The 17,824-nt window shown below is 41.7% G+C and overlaps 1 protein-coding gene across 1 annotated transcript in view; it reads right to left on the minus strand.

The window, feature by feature from the left end:
• Positions 1-11,650: 11,650 nt before the first annotated feature.
• The window catches only part of Wdr7 (WD repeat domain 7), a 270,408-nt gene continuing 264,234 nt past the window's right edge, over positions 11,651-17,824 (minus strand). Inside the window, exon 27 of the mRNA XM_028774209.1 lies at positions 11,651-14,259. Coding sequence (XP_028630042.1) covers positions 14,056-14,259 — 204 coding nt within the window. The 3' untranslated portion in view covers positions 11,651-14,055. The remainder of the gene's footprint in view (positions 14,260-17,824) is intronic.

Below are 17,824 nucleotides of genomic sequence, written 5' to 3' on the forward strand. Positions count from 1 at the left end.
GGTCCTGTGGTCATGCTGCTTTGGAGCCTCAGACATTCATAGAAACAAAATGTTCCTAATTGCAGGGAAGAGGGAAGAGTTGGACACACAGTACCCATTCTATCAAGGCAGCAGAGGCTTGGCAGGCAGGAGCTATCTGTTCATATGAGCATGCACTTCCCTAGAATTACCAACGTGGTTAGAGTTCCACTTGCCTTTTTGCACCTTTGGCTCTCTCCAGTTAAGAAAGGTTGACCTCGTAATCCTAATCACAGTTTCCCAGATGATGACAAACCAGCAGATGGAACTTTTCATTTTTGCTCCATTGTTTGATAAGAGCAATAATTCAACAACTTTATCAACAGCAAATCTCCATTTGTGAGAGAGCCATCACTGTAAGGAACTCAACCAAGAATCCTCCAGATGTTGACAGTATCAGACAAAAGGATGAGGGAAACAGTGTCTTTCCATGATCTCAAAGCCTCTTCCACAAAATGCTCATTAAATGCTGACTACAAAACCATCGTTTGTTTGTATAGTTCACAGACATCACCTCATTCAAGGAATCAAAGGAACATCACAGGGAAAGGCCCATATCCAGCATAGGCCTCGTGACACAGGACGACTAGAGGGACTTGTGTGTGTGTGTGTGTGTGTGTGTGTGTGTGTGTGTGTGTGTGTGAAAGAGGGAGAGAGAGAGAGAGAGAGAGAGAGGGAGAGGGAGAGGGAGAGGGAGGGGGGAGGGAGGGAGGGAGGGAGGGAGGGAGGGAGGGAGAGAGAGAGAGAGAGAGAGAGAGAGAGAGAGAGAGAGAGAGAGAGAGAGAGAGAACCATGGCTGTCAGTTCTTCCACCTTAGCTGAGGCGGGATCTGTCAATTATCCCTGCACGGTCAGGCTAGCTGCCCAGTGAGCTTCAGTGAACTGTTTCCACTCTCGACCTCACAGCTCAATGAAGCACTGGAATTACTGACACATACTACTGTGGTCAGCATTATGTGGCTTCTGGAGATCTGAACTCTGATCCCCATGCATACAGAGCAAACACTTTACCCATGGAGTCATTCTTGACCCCTTATTTCTCCATTATTCTTGCAGAAGTATATACTCTGTGCCTAAGCATGGGGAACATTAGACAAAACCACACCAGAACCTCACAGATGATAGAAAACACTTCCATAGTCGACAAGGTGACTCGGCTGTATACAGACTAACTTGCGTTCTTACAGTGTCAAAATCACAAGTGACAAAGGAGATTGTGGCCTGTTAGGGATTGGAAGAGTCTAAATTGGTATACGAATCAATGATCTTGGAATCCCATGGTGAGTCTTGAACCAGTAAAAGAATATTTACTAAAGACTTTTGGTAAAATCCCAAGGCTATACCTTAACTTAAGAATACTGCTCAATTTTAATTTACTGTACTTGATTATTGAATGATGATTATGTCACACGTTTATATTCAAAGGTGCTGAGTAAGGGAATGTGGGAATTCTTTCTAAAACCTGCTTGTAAGTCTGAAATTATTTCAAAGCAAACAGGATGGGGCTGCGGGGGGAGCCTTCACAATTTATTAAATGGGTCCATATTACTGATTGATCTTATTCTGGTGATAATCTCTCAGCCTGGTGGCGTTATCTATATTTCCTGGAGAGGAAATAGCCATAAATGAAATAACGCTGCATGTCAAGAGTCGCTGTTCACAAGTGCTACACAGACCTGAAGCTTGAAATTGAATCTCCTATTTCTGTACACGATTACCTTTCCTGTAAGACAAAGTGGCTTAAATTCGATGTCCCACGCTGTGTATCCTTACAAATAGCAGGCACTGTTGAGAGAGATGTGGGTCTATGTAGACAACAGTCCCTGTTCTGTGGCTCTCTGGTTGTACCTGTGTCTCCCATTCCTGATGGCTTCATGGGCAAATACAGCAATGCCAACCAGCCTTATGCTGCCCAGGCTACATGTTCCCTAGGGATCTTCCCTTTCTGGGGAATAAAACAGGGCATCCTTCTGCCAAAGCAGAGTTTTATGGTGCACCAAGGGCTGGATAGGATGTCTGTCATGCTCTTAGCCAAATGCTGAATTCAATAGGCACTTTGGATTCATTTGGTTCTAGCTGCGTTGGATTCAGTCCCCAATCAGTAAAAAGTGATTGGAAAATAGATACTAACCTGAGAGTGAGGATGCTTGGATTCTGAGCCCAGGTTTTCAGAAATTTTTTTTAAGCCCTGGTTTTCCCAGAACTGGCTTTGTGTGGTGCTTTGATTGGACCTCCAAAGTGTTATTCTGGCGAACATAAACCACATAATCACCATGTGTCGGGATTATCTGGCTTATCTTCTTCATTTTTCAAGGTAACAAAAGGAAGGCCCAGAAAGATGCCGTGACATGCCTAAATCACTGATCCATTTAAAGAACAGCTTGCCCAGCATCTGTGGAAGACCAATTTCAAACATGGTTCCTGGGACTTTGGCAATGGCACCCCTTTGCCAGGGCTTACTGTAGCCTATCACTTTCTCTGAGTATGTGTCTCCTCACCTGTCCTGGGAAGAGTTGTTTTATCCTCAACATCTCTTTCCAGATCATAGTAGCAGCTTCCTAGTTGGTGCTATAGTACCTCAGCCACTTTTCTCCTAGCCTACAAGTCAGTCCATGGTTTTTGTAGAGTTCAAATGTGAACATGGGCTTGTCCTATGGAACAGCCAGTCTTACTGCAGGCCTTCCCAGCCCAGGAGACAGAATCACCTGCCTCCCTCCTCTTGTGCCCTCTTCTCACTCACACTCTCTGCCTTTGCCCTCCATCAAGATGGCCTCTGGAGGCTCTTTAACAAAGTCCTTCACCTAGGAAGGAAGTTACAGATGGTCTTCTCCCTCTAGGGAGTCTCGGGTTTATCCTCACTCCTGACACTGCACGGTCTTCCCAAACTTCCTTCTAAAGATGTCTCTGGGGATTTCCTCTGTTTGAACCTTCTGCAGCCTGACTTCTCAGTTCTCTTACTGCGATCTCCTATGTATATACATACATACATACATACATACATACATACATACATGCATGCATGCATACATACATACATACATACATACATACTTGCATGCATACACACACATATAATGGGAATTTATTAGATGGCTTATAGGCTGTGGTCCAGCTAGCCCAACAATGGCTCTTTACCAATTAAAGGCCCAAGAATCCAGTACTTGTCCAGTCCATGAGGCTGCATGTCTCAGCTGGTCTTCCGTATATGTCAACATCCCAGAGAAATCAGCTCTAATACCAGTGAAGGAATGGACTTGCTAGTAAGAGTATGAGCAAGCAGGCTAAGAAAGCGAGCTTCCTTCTTCCATGTCCTCTATACAGGCTGCCAGCAGGAGGCGTGGCCCAGATCAAAGTGAATCTTCCTACCTCAAAAGATCTGGGTTAAAAGTTTATCTTCCCATCTCAAAGATCTGGATTTCAAGTGAGTCTTCCCACTACAAATGACTTCATAAAGAGAAAAATCCCTCACAGTTATGCGTAGCTAATTCCAGATGTCGTCAGGTTGAGAACCAAGAGCAGCCATCACACCTCCTCAGCGCATATTTCTCCATTTCCTATTATTCTGCCCTCCACTAGGCTTAGCCAACAAGTGGAGCATGGCCTATTTTGAATGAGTTTCCCAGACCTCTCAGGAGAAGCCAAACTGCTAAATACTGATGAGAGCCTTTTCTGGTCTCAGCTCATAAGCCCGGCTGTCTTTCCTGCCGTGTCAAAACACACCATCCAGGATGTTTTCAAACATTGTCTCAAAGTGGCTTCACAATGGGACTGTTGACTTGGTCATCCTAACAGCAAGGACAAAACTCATGGGACAAGGCTCTGCTCACCACCTGCAGCGCCCTCCTCCCCCTAGTGCCTCAAAGACCTCACCTTTGTATTTGAACTCGTTTGGGGTCTCTCTCCCTCGCAATGGCTGTAAGGTATGTGGCTGCCCGACCTCCCTCTGCTCATCTCTGTCATTGTATGATGGGGTTTCCACCATCTCCTCGATGTCTCTTCACACCTATGAAAAGCTGTATTTACAATTTGGTTTTTCCTTGTCCTGCTCCTGTAGAATGTAATCCCCACTCAGCAGACCCCACAATCATTCCATTCACATTGCAAGCCTAGCACCTCAATCACTGCCTGATGATAATCACTAGATAGTTATACAATGAATGAACAAACGAATGAATGAATGAATGAGTGTAGTTTTCAACTAGTCATATACATATATTCAAATAAACGTTTTTCTGAATGTCACCTTCCTCATTTCTAGGTCAGGCACTCATCTCTTTCCTCTGTCCCCTCCTCCTCTTTGCCCCATCGAACCCTTTAGATTTAGACCAATTTTTTTTTTGAATAAAGACTCTGAAGACAAGTGCTTTAAAAAGAGAGAGAAAAAAAAAGAAATAGAATCATGGATGTTCATAGCTCTTAGCTGGAGTCTGGGGGAAAAGTCTGAATCATGTACAAGAAAACTGAATCTTGGAGTCACTATGGAGGCTACCTGGGGTCCATGCACACTGCCTTGAAAATGTTGACTGAGTTCAGTCCTGAGAAATGCTCCAAGTTCAACTGTTAGAAACAGAGTGAGAGATCGAGAGAGTGAGAGAGGGAGAAAGAGAGCAAGAGAGAGAGAGAGAGAGACAGACAGACAGACAGACAGAGAGACAGACAGAGAGAAGAGACAGAGACAAACAGAGATAAACAGACAGAGAGACAGATAGAGACAGAGAGAAGAGACAGAGACAAACAGAGATAAACAGACAGAGAGACAGAGAGACAGAGAGACACAGAGAGAAGAGACAGAGAGACAGACAGAGAGACAGAGAGACAGACAGAGAATATATGTTTGTATGTATAAGCATGTGCAGTATGTATAATGGGGTTTACACAATGCACCACATTAGCTAGATAGATCTTGAGATGCACAGATGACGTGAGTGCTTGGGCTGTATTAATTTTGCCCTCTCTGGAAATGCCTGGAAAATAATAGGCATTCAATAAGTCATTGTGTAATAAATAAATGAAGAATGGATTTTCAAGTCCTTGCTGTTGTTTTTATTGAGGTCAATATAAAAATAAGCCATTTCTTTCCAGGTACTATGGAATTGCCCTTGAAGACCCTGTCCATCAGCAAGAGGAGAGAGCACTTTGAATTTAATCTTAGCTTTACCACTTACCTATCTTTGTGACCTCGGGGCAGTTCCTTAACCTGTCAGTATGTTAGTCTTCCAATCTATAGACTATAGTTTGACCCAAAGAAGTATTAAGAGGCTGAATGAAATTACATATATCAAATATGCCAAATGCCTAACACTCTCAAAGCATGCCTGAGCCCTCAGGGAGCCTCCCTTACCGGTTAGGAAACAGACATGAGAATTGTTTGTTATAGGGACATGAAACATGCTGTCATGTTAAAGTTGAAGCTAAGCGACCTGAGTACAGTAGTATGATTTTGTTTGCTTTAGAACGTTCTGTTATATTTTAGTATTTCCTAGGGTGGGATGATCAGGGACAGGGGGACAAGATGGCACCAACATTCCATGTAACAGTAGATGCTGGAGTGGCCTCTCTCCTGGCAGAGATGCTCTTTGATGAATATAGGCTGTTAGGGTTAAAAGTAATATGTTTGGATAGCAAGGTGACAAGCAGTAGACTTGAAGTGGTTTATCTCATTGTCTTCTTGATGCATTTAGAATCACCTTGGTGATAACATTCTGACTGTGTCTGTTAGGAAGTTTCTAGAGGTGGGGAGACTCCCAGAATGTGGTTGGTACCTTGCCTGGACTGTGAGGTCAGACTGAAGTAAAAGGAAATGCATGAGTGTCATTATTGTCTCTCTGCTTCCTGAATGGGGACACAACATGACTGGCTGCCTCATCTGAGGCTATAGCTGGAGTCATCCTCACCACTGTCCCATCATCAACATGGTACTCTACACCCTTAAACGGTATGCCAAAGTGAACCTTTAGAAATTTGCTTACAGCAACAGGACAGTGACTTGTACACTGACCACGTGGCGTGAAGTACGTCTTGTAATACTTCTGTGCACAAGGAAGTTCAAGTTACCAGGGAGGGGGATGTCCAAAGTTGATTTCTAATTCCATTTCAGATATATGATGTTTCTAGATTATCCTTCATATTTACCAAGGAGATTAAACTTATTTTTTTTTTTTTTAAAAAAGAACAACTCACTGGTCACACAACTAAACACAGAGGGAACACAGGAAGTTGGGCCTTGGTGACTGAGTCTGAGTGTCAATAGTAGACTTACCTTTTGTTTGTCATGTGATTTTGGTAATTTGTTTATGACACTGAGACTTCTGTCATCAAAAAAAAAAGGGGGGGAGATAACAATTCATGGCTTTGGAGATGTTCCAATATGGGGCTAGGAGAGCTGAGTCTTCATCTATTACACCTTCCTCTCCCCCCCCCCCCGTGACCAATTATTGCCTGTAGCTGCTGTTGGGAAGGTGTGTGCAGGGTATTGGTTTTCTGAGCCCCAAATATTTCCTAGAGAGGATTCAGCAGAGAGATGACAGATGCTTACAGCTCAGGGGGATGAGCACACACACTCTGTCCTGCTGGGATCCATGTGTTTCGAGACCTTAATATAAGCCCTGAAACTCTGAAAGTTCTAGAAGAAACAATAGGACAAACACCTGGAGGTACTGTTGCAGCACCTTGAACTCTGTCAGTGAGGCCTTTATGAAAAAGATTCTAGCATCGGAGGGAATAATCTCAATAATTGACATGCAGGATGATATGAAGTTAAAAAGTTCTGTGCAGCAAAGGAAACAACCAGCAGAGTAGAGACAATCTGTATGATTGATCAGGGATTAATAATATGGATTCTGTAAAGAACTGCCCAAAATAAATTATATCAAGTCATCCAACCAATAAATGGGTGAATAAGTTGAACAGACAATACGCAAAAGAAGAAATACAGATGCCTAATAAATATTGGGGAATGGTTCAGCATGCTTGGCCATCAGGGCCATGCAAGTTAAGGCCACACTGAGATTCTGTCTCACCCCAGTCAGAATGTCTGTCATCTAGAAAACAAACAACAACAAATGCTGCTGAGGAATGCAAGCTGGAGCAGCCATTATGGAAGTGTTTCAAAAACTAAAACTAGAGCCACCATCCAAAGGATTCCAAGTCAGGAATATGGAAACATTATTTAATATAGCACTGCTCTCAATAGTCAAGATATGCAACCAGCCTATAGGTCCATTGATAGCTGAATGGATAAAAAAACAAAAAACAACAACAACAACAAAAAACAACAACGTGGTGTATATACACAGTAGTATTTTGTACCACTGAAAAGAATGAAAGTATATCATTCTAGGAAAATGGATAGAACTTGAGATCATGTTAGATGCAATCCCCAGACTCCAAAGGACATATAATGTATATTTCCTCTCATGTAGAATCTAGATTTACATTCATATACAGATGCATATACATAAGGAGGTCTTGAAAGTAGAGATGAGGTTACAAAATAGAGAAAGGTCTAAAGGAAAGGGGGGCAGGAGACAATAGTGAAAACAGAAATGAGGGGGAGGGGCAAGTTGGAAGAACATATACTGACACATATAAAAATGCCACATTGAAACCCGTTACTTATATGACAGCACATCACAAAATAGTGGGAGAACACTATTCCTCACTGTGCGGCTCTCTTCAGGTCACCACTGTCACCTTTACTGTTTAATCTACCGTCCCCCCATGTGTGTTGGGGAGCAGTCTGCTCCTCTTCATGACTTATCAGTAAGATAACCCAAAGCTTTTTCTCATGATGGGGCTGAACTTTTGGCAACTATGACCCTCATGTTTATCAACAAGGCAGGGTGGGAAACTGACTTCTTAATGGAATGGCTGCCTTAAGCCTTCTTTTGGTTGTATGGACAAATGAAATCCTTATTGGCAGCACTCTGGTCTTGCCCATAGAGGACATATTTTGTTAATCATTGGCAAAGATCTCTGTAGGTCATGCTTACCTTCCAGATCTCTATTACCTGAGGACTTTACCACTCTTGGTATTATCAGGGAGGGGTCCAGTGCTATAATGTCATCTTTTACCTTGAGTACTGGCTTACTGGCCTATTATACATCTTTATTGTTTGGTAAATAAAATAAGATAAAATAAAGAAAATGGTAGATTAAAAAGTCTATCCCTGGGCAAAGATCTTCCTGGTAGGCAGGTTTTCCTGTTACTGGAGTCTATGCCAGCACTTTCATCTCTCTGAGCATTTGGTCCCTTTCTCCAGCATGGCTGTTGTACAGTTTTGTTTTATTTTTTATTGGCTAGGATTCAGCTTTTGTTTTCTCCCACCTGAGCAGCTTGTCATCAGTAGGTGTGCATTGTTAAATAACATATAAATAAACTCTACCTTGCTTTACTTTATAATGTACCTCCTTGGGACCCTCACATAGTCTTTTCTTCACCAGTTTGTCCAGGTCCCTATTGGTGAGGCTTCACAGCTCCTTGGAGATCTAGCCCTTTTCCAGTCAGCTGGCCAGCATCTCAGCAGCTGGGTGATAACGTGACATAACTGGTCCACTGGTCTGACGGTTGGCAGAGGAGCTAGGGACATTCATTATTATCCTCAACTACGCAGCCTTTTCTATTTCAACCAGGATTTCTTTCTGGAGCAGCAGACCTTGCGAGGTCAAGAACTCTAGCTGCTCTGGAACTCCACTTCTCACTGTGAGCCTGGGGTCTGACGCACATCTCGCCTGTGGTTGCAGAAGAGGTCCTCTGTAATGTTGCCAATGGATATCTCTGACTCTCCCGTTTAGCTTTTCATTGGGACTATAATCACCCTTAGCCTTTCATTGTCTCCCTTAGGTGCACTAGAATAGTCATCAAAACTGATCATTCTTTTAGAAAAATTATTTATTTAATGTGTTTGAGCATTTGCTTGTCAACAGCTGTGTGTGTGTACCATGCTATGCCTGGTGCTTGCAGTCGTAACAAAAAAGGGATTTGGATGCCTGGAAGTGGAGTTACTGCCAGCTGTGAGCCACCATGTGGGTGTTGAGAATCAAACCCTGGTCTTTTGCCAGAGTGGCTACTGCTCTTGCCACCTCTTCAGCATTATCTATGTTCATTGTTCTATTTACACTTTTCCTTACATCGCAAATGGCTGCTATGGTGGTTCACGCAGTGTCACCCTCTATCAGTATCCTGGCCAGAGCCATCATCAGTGGGTTTTAATAACTGTACATCTCTAGTGTGCCACAGGCTGTGTTTGTCTCTTACTTCTTCATTTTGTGGTCAGTTGTAGCAAATCCTGTTCCAGAATGTTCATGGTACCAAGTAGCTCTTTGGGATGCAGACTGAGAGGAGTGGGAAGGAGGGAGGGAGAGAGGGAGGGAGGGAGGGAAGGAGGGAGGGAGGGAGGGAGGGAGGGAGCACTGATTAGATTTGTGGTATGGTGTTCTCAGGATCAAGGCTGCAGGGGAGGAATGCAGGTCTGAGCAAAGGGAGCCATTTATCTGTAAAGCAGTCAGTAATGGCTTCAGCCAACCTTCCGTGCAGTTCTAGAGCTATGAGGTTATTTGTTTTTACAGTTATTCACATCCAAAGTTTTTGGTGAAAAGCAAGAAGGTTGCCATACCATCTGGCAAAGAGGCTGATGAACGTGAGTAGAACCTTGGATCTCTATCAGGCACGTTCTGAGCTATCCAAGAGTGAAGATATTAGAGAGGATGCTCACAGCCAAGACACAAAATATGAGGACACAATAACCCAGCGCTTTCCAAAAGGCAGGGTGACCGTTTTTATTCCTACTAAATGTCACTTACATGAAAACTGTTCACTTACACTTAGGGAACACTTAGTGAGCGTTGTTGCTTTTCTGTAGTGTAATCTCATAGATTTAACAGCGTAGTATCCATTTACTTGATGCCATAATTGCAAACCAGGCACGGCACTCCAGGCTTTCTCTGGGGGCTCTTAGATTTATCAAGTAGCCTTGGATTATCAGCGTTCTTACTTTGAAATAACAAAACTGAACATCTCCAGCTGGACCTGTCTTCTCAGAAAAGAGTGCCATTTACTAATTTGAGGAAAGGTAAACAGAGGCTGTACTTCAGTAATCTTTTTGAGAAGACTCAGCTATGAGCACTACCCTGTTCTTAGGATTCCTTTGTCCTTCAGAGCTTGGCTGGAAGGTCTGGCAACATATGGCTCCCTTGACTTTTTACCTGAAGGGAAGAGAATTCCCAATTGTTTGCCCATTGTTGTATCCACAGAAGGGACCCAGGTCTGCAGATAAGAATCAAGTGAGTTGCTTTTTTTCCCCCATAAAGGAGCAAAGCCTTTCATTTAGAAGGGTCCTAATTAGGGTACCTGGATAAATGATAGGTTTATGAAGATTTGGGAAACTACAAATCATTTTAGCTCTAAAGGTGAACCAATGATTTTTCTATGTAAATGGTTGAACTAAATTAGAAGACAAATCTGTCACAGTCATAATCACATGAACTGAAAGTTATAGAAATAAGGAGTCTGAACACTTATCATCTTGGTATACCCATATTTCTGACTATACAGTTTAAAAGGATCATACTTTTAAATACTCAATAGTGGGGGCTCAGTTCATTTAAATAACAATTGCAAACACAAGGCCCTCAATAAGTAGTCTATTTTCTTTTCCCTTTTTAGTTTGTAAACAGCAAAGAGAACTGGAGCATCTGATTTTTGAAATTCTTGTGGCTTCTCTGTTTGACCTTTGGTATTTGTATGTATTGACGATCTCTAAACCCTTGTACAAAAACACCTTGAAGTGTCAAGCTTTAAAAATGAGTCTTTTCTCTTTCTCCTGTGCAGCTTGTATTATCTTGGCCTTGTCAAAATATATTCTCTAGTTAGAGGGTGGAAATATTTCCCTCCTGGCTCTGAAGTATTGATTTTCTCCAACACTCAGTTCTGTCAGTCAGGCAAAGGGGTGAAAGGTGAAAGTTCACCCAGCACTGCTTGTCTTTACCTTCCTATTAATGTCATGCCCTTTCCACATTTGATCAGTTTATGTGATCACCAGCCACACAGAACTATTACTGCTCTTCTTTTCCTACAAGGACACATTTACGTTATCGCCAATTCCCAGGGATGATTATGCTGATACATGGCTGACTCGAGTCAAGCTGTTCTGCATTCTCGTATGAAAAGCAGGAGAAAGGTTCAGTTGTTGTGGAATGCTCAGTGGGTGACTAGAACATTTGCTATTCTTACCTCAGCATTCAAATTCGACTTTAAACTGAAGATGGAATAAAATGAATCCAATGATCTCCATGTCTGATTCCAAGGCAGATAGCCCCTGTCATGAGGCCTGACAGGATACAATTCAGTACAATGTCTATCTGTTTAGGTGCAAGTCAGGCTGGAGGTAAAGCAGGATGCATGCAACTGCCCTGCCCAGGCCGTAGAGGATGCTGCTGAGTTTCTCCATCTGGCCTCAAGCAAGAGCCGTCACTGCTCTACTGTCCTTTGAGAACAAGGTTAGTCACCTTTCCTGAAACTTGCTCTCCAGTAAAATGAATAGCTACAAACAGGAGGGCAAGAGGGATAAATGGGTTCCAACAGAGAATGTTTAAGAGGGACCACAGCAAACAGTAAGAACAGGATAAAAACAATCTTCAGTACACTTCAATTTTATTTAACACAAGTATGTACACAGCAATGTTAAACATACATATAGGATCTATTAAATGCATTCAGCCAGAATGCCTTAGGAGGTAAGACATTTTAACTCAGCCACTATGTGCAGTGTCAAACATGACAACGTTTTCATACAGGTGTCACATCATGTCACCTTTTGCTTGTAAATTACCACTGAAGCCACATATGTCTTTATATTTACAAGGACGGGTCCAAGTGCTGTGTCAACAAAATCAATAAAACACTACAACCATACTGGGAGGATGACAATACAAAGTTTACCCCAGTGTTGAGGAATCCACACTGAGATGAAGCTGGGGACTATGGTTGTCAAAACAGCAAGAGAGCGTTATGTTAACAAGAATGTGAATGACACTCTATCAGTTAGTGACTCTTCTAGCATGAAGCTTTATGTGCACAGAGTTTTATAGTCCTTGTGCTCTTCTGAACATATACACAGTGCACGGAAGGACTGGCCTGGACCTATGACCAGAAGTTTGTCCTGTGACCTCACTGCTTTGTGCCCATCTCTATGATGTGATAGCATCTGTTGTTGACTTCCAGTCCTGTATCTCTTTCAAAATGTATAGAACATTTTGCTTAAAAAAACAAAAACAAAGTTCTGTGTTTGCTTATCATTCTAACTAGTTTAACTTCTCCCTCTAAAGTTCATCAAGTAAATCTGTGTTGAGCAGACAGCAGGCTCTAGAGGTCGCTGGACATGTCTCCATCTACATCAGATATATTAGCATGGTCACAAATGTCTACACTGTAGAGTTCTTGGTTTCTTTCTTGGAAGCTACATATATAATCATTATAAATACAATATACATGCATGTGAAATAAATTCACTTTTGAAAGAACCCCAACATCAAAACCCAAGAGACAGTATAGAGTTGCCATCAATGAAAATAACACATATCGCTAGGCAAAAGACACGGAGGGCATTCATTAGCTTCTTCACATGTTCTTTGAAGGACTGTAAACTATGTGTTTATTCATGGACCTTGATCCTACTTTTCTACATGTGACATAAACTTTGGCAGTCTATGAGTTTGAGACTAAATGCTCTCATTATCACTTTACTCTGTTAATATTATATATTTATATATATTTTCTTTGAATTCAGTAACTCCTTTTCAATTTTTATATATAATAAACAATCTTATGTAACTAACCAATCGACCAAAACACAAATCAACCTCCACTAATACAAATCAAAAGATTTAGGAACAACTCATACGAAATGCTGTTATGGATTTTTTCTTCCATTACAACTAGACCAACATAACTTGACACAAGAAGAGAGTGAAGTGAGGCTTGGGTTGAAGCATGAACAATTTCACTGTAGTGTCCACTCAAGCAGACTGACAGTCTTCACATTTTCTGTACACCTTGAACAGTGTGTCTACACAGTTATGAGATTTCTAAGATGCTGACTTAAATGCCTTCCTAGCTATTCTTTCACTGGTCAGAATTTGGAAGCTCAGGTTGAAATGATCACTGTAAGTGACATTGTTGTACACCTGAGAACATGTGAAAGAACCCAAGAGGAGGCCTTTCCTGAGCAGGAGAACCTAGTGACACATGGGTGACACTTCACTATATAAACATGCTATGCTTCTAAACTTGGTTGTTTGTTGAAAGTCCCCTTAGAAGGTTGGCTATAGTCACTGCATGGTGAATAGTGATGATCTGTATTTTAAACTATGAAATCTACTAACGTTTAACCAGAAATGAGCATTTAGAAAGCTAGCTATCTAGAAAGCTTTTCTAGAAGGAAAAATATGTATGTAATTTAATTTTTTCTTACTATGTTCTCAAATCAGGATTGGTGTTACTGAGAAGGTAGCGGATAAATCCTTGGACACGGACTTGAGTAACTGCCTATCAATTGCTAGTAGGAAAAAAAACTGTAAACATGGAGTGGTTTAGTAAACAACAGTATGTTTGGGAAATCCAAAGGGAACTCATTTCAATAAGGAGGACTCCACATCACGCCAGCATCCAGGTCCAAGCTAGGCTTCTAGGGCTGGGAGTGCCATCACACTGGTTATTGATTCTCAGGCTTCTGTTGCATCAAGCAACAAGACCATCTCCAGGAACCACTAGCTGTCCCCTCCTATCTCTGGCAGGGAAAAACTACCTAGTAACAGAATGGTCACATCCTGTTGAGTAGTATGTGCGTGCCTTTAAATTGATAGGCTGCTGCTGCCCATGTGGAATCTGCCCCCACGAAGCATGCGCAAATGACACACACTGGGCCATGGTCCTGGATGGCATTGAGGGGGCAGGAAGCAAGCAATAGTCCAGTAGGAGGACAGAGCAACATCGGCCTAGACAATACAAAATCAATCGACAGTCAGGACAGCAACAGCAGGGTCAGACCATGAAGCGGTGTTCCTTCCCATCATGGGCCATGAGGATAACATTCCGGTTGGAAGTCCAGATGAGCCGGGCCAACTTAAGGGCGTTGTGGGAGCCAGGAGATGCAGGCTGCACTGGAGGTACCTGGTAGGTCTTGATGCAGCGCAGCTGAGGTGCGGAGTTCAGCATGCCAATGCTTCCCAGGAGTGAGGTGTTCATCTGCAGGGACAGGGCACACACATATCAAGACACATGTCAAGACCTTCCCTTCTCCTCCACAGAGAGTGGCTTATTTCTTCTGCTACTCTCTCCTCCAGCATGGCGATGCACACTCAGCTGTGAGTTATTTAACTCTAAATGACTCCTTTGAGTAGATTTCAAATTGTTGTGATGCCATTGATGTGAACACAGAAGCCTGGAGAAATTTTCCTTTGTGAGTATAATGTGACAGTACAGAGTCCGCTGATTCTGAGGAAAAGCTAAATTAAGGCTCTAATAAAACAGCTCTATCAGACAGGATTTGGTTTCTAATTGATTGAGGAAAGTGAAGTACATCCAAGTTATGGATAGAGTGGGAACTGTCTGGGCCCCACTCTAAGCCGCATTCCCAGTACCAAGGAGCATTACACACATGTACCTTTCCAAAAGCTCTGGAAAAACATTGAGTGTGTGTGTCAGGGGTCATCCACAATCACTTCCCGCCACCACGTCTCTCTTCCTGAACCTGGGCCTCACACATTCAGCTCCTCTAGCTCACACACTTGGCCAGGGAATCCCTTGCCTCCTCTCTCTGCCTACCAAGTGCCAGGATTTCAGGTGTGCTACCGCAGCAGCCCAGCATATCTGTGGGTGCTGGGATCCAAACTCAGTTCCTCAGCATGTTACCCACTGAGGCATCTCCTGAGCCCCCAGCTCAGAAGTGAGAACTGTCATTCCACCCCCCTGCTACCCTGCTAAGGACAATATGGTTTTGCCTTTTTGAGAGTTTTTCTGGGTTTGCATTAAAAATGTGATTTTTCTTTTAATCCATTTACAAAATGAAAACATGAAAATTATGGATCCTGAGCAACCATGTAAGTAGATTAAGGTGCTGAATATCAAATAATTATTGTCTAAGTGGCCTGGTTTTGGAACCACTGGGTTTGAAGGTTTCTTGAAGAGCTTAATATTACTTAAACGACTTCTATATGCATTATCTGTGCTACTATAAATCACAGAGAGAGCATTCTGAAACCTGGAAAGAAGCCTTGGAAATAATCTTCGTCCTCCACACTGATATCCACTTCCTATTCCTCTGGTGACTAAAGCATCTTCATCTACATGGACCACATGCTGGCTATGTGAACAAAACATGTCTATGATGACCCATCGGCACCAGCAGTTGAAATCTGAGCAGATGTTCGGACCTTTAAGATGTGTTACTGTGATACCATGCTCTGAATTTGGATCAGTGCAAAATATAAGCCATTCCTTTTCCCAGGCTTCTCGGTAGCAGGATGGTGTCAGAGGGCGTAAATCATGGCATCTCTAGCAGGGTGCGTGCAAGCTCCGCTGACATTTTCACAATTTAAATCATCTTGAGTAATAACCCTTTTAAGATGACTAATGTTACTGATTTTCCTGCATTAATAATAGTGCCGAACACAACACAAGAGGTGAAAAAAATCACTAGTGTACGAGGTCACATTTTAAACCAAATGTATGGTCATCATTAACTCTTTCTGGTAAAGTTCAGCTGAAGTCAGACAGTGCCTCACCTGTCAGCCTCCCAAGGTCTCTTTCCTCGTTTCTTTTCCTCTTTTTCCTAAAAGACCCCATAAAAGATAACACCCTAAGCCTTACTGCTTCCTGGGGGTTCTGTACTGTTTTAAATGCAGATAAGGATGGTGATCTCGATTTGCTAGTCTAACATCTATAAAACCTAACATTATATAATTAGTCCTCTTATAGAACAGATCCAATTGATCCAGGAACTTGTTAGTTAAAATTTACTGGCATCAACAAGTGTACTATACTTTAAAGATATATGATTTCTCAGTTGATAAATAGCTACAAAGTATTTTAATTCCTTATGGATTTGCTATGAGAATATTTATGAAGCTTGAGTTCTGCTTGTAGCTGAAGATGCAAAGGGCATATAATAGGCTTGAATATGCCTTGATTTTTAGTCATTCCTTGAAATGTAGTCGTTTACAAGAAATGGTCTGAGAATATCTTGTAGACATGCCATAGACAGGCACATTTTATAAACAAGCCACTGTTGTAGCTGGGTTCCCATCATAAGCTGAGTCTTTTTGCACTGCTCAGGGCCTCAATCAAAAAGCCTTCCATCTTAGAACAGGGTACACTGAGTTCTCAAAGGTACACACTGTTTGTTAGAGGTGTGGAAATGAAGACCCATGGTCTCACCAGATTTCATGTTTAGCCTTTGCCTACAGCCCTTCAAAGGAGGCCTGTTCTTAGTTCTCAGGATGAGAGTTAATTCTCAACGAAACAATGAATCACTCTGCTAGTCATCATCATTATTTTATTGACTGATATCTGGCTATAAACTATGATAAACTCAACTCAAGGAAACTTAAAACTTTGAGTGAAAGCTACATGGAATTACAAAATTTATCAATATTAAGTATTTTTCTTTATTACAAAAAATCATAAATATTATAAAATTTTAAATAGAAGTATAAAAAAGAAAAAAAAACCTCCCCAAATCCTATCTCCTTTGACAAACATTGTCAGCATTTTGGTAAACAACTTTTGGACCTCCCTAACATTCACTCATATACCCTGCACACATATGCACAATGTATACACACACAAAAATCACACATGCACACACAATCGCATGCATACTCAAGCACCTGGCATACATATGAAAACTGTAACACAATCATATACATACACACTTACACACTTACACACTATGTATTCATGTGCACCATGTGAGGACATGTCATATGCACTCGCAAGCTCATACCCTGCACTTATATGTACACTGCATGCAATACCACACACACATACCACATGCACATTCAAATACCTTGCACCTGTACACAATGTATGCACTCATAATGTGCACATATACACACATACACATATCACATTAAGAAGTTGCTTCACCATCTGCTCTTCCATTCAACAACATGTTAAGGCAACCTTCATGCTACGACGACAGATTTACATTCCTGGTTTTGAGTGGCTGAGTAGCACTCCACTGGATGATGGAGGAAATAAAAAGAAACCAGCACCTATGTAATGTATTAACAATTTTATTTGTTAGGTGGTATTGGTAATTTCTGGAGAGAGTTAAGGATGTTTTTCATTAGCAAACTCTCCTAGCTGTGATATTAAACAGATATACTGAAGTGAAATATTCAAATTGTAGAAATATGGTATATGGCTGCCAGACCATGCTATTTAATAGCTAATTATATAAACGGACTAAAACCCAACACTGGCTTCTCCCTTTCCTTCAGACATATGCATCACTACACTACTTATGTGAAGATTGTTTTCTGAACAAAAAAACACACATAGATATAATTAATCAAAACAAGAGAATATTTTAATGCCTTCCTCAGTAAGTAATGCAGTATACAAACCTTTTACTGAGTCTCACTTGAGTAATTACCCAACCAATATTACTCATTAACACTCATTTCTCAGCAAAGATTTTATAGCTGATAGTTTTAGTAAGGCTTTGTATTAATAAGACTTCATTAACTTTTCAAAATATATTATAGTTCACTTCCTGGAATGATCAAGTCTTTTCAGATAGCATTAG

This window comes from Grammomys surdaster, unplaced genomic scaffold (assembly GCF_004785775.1).
Source record: "Grammomys surdaster isolate TR1022 unplaced genomic scaffold, NIH_TR_1.0 239, whole genome shotgun sequence".
Lineage (NCBI taxonomy): Eukaryota > Metazoa > Chordata > Mammalia > Rodentia > Muridae > Grammomys > Grammomys surdaster.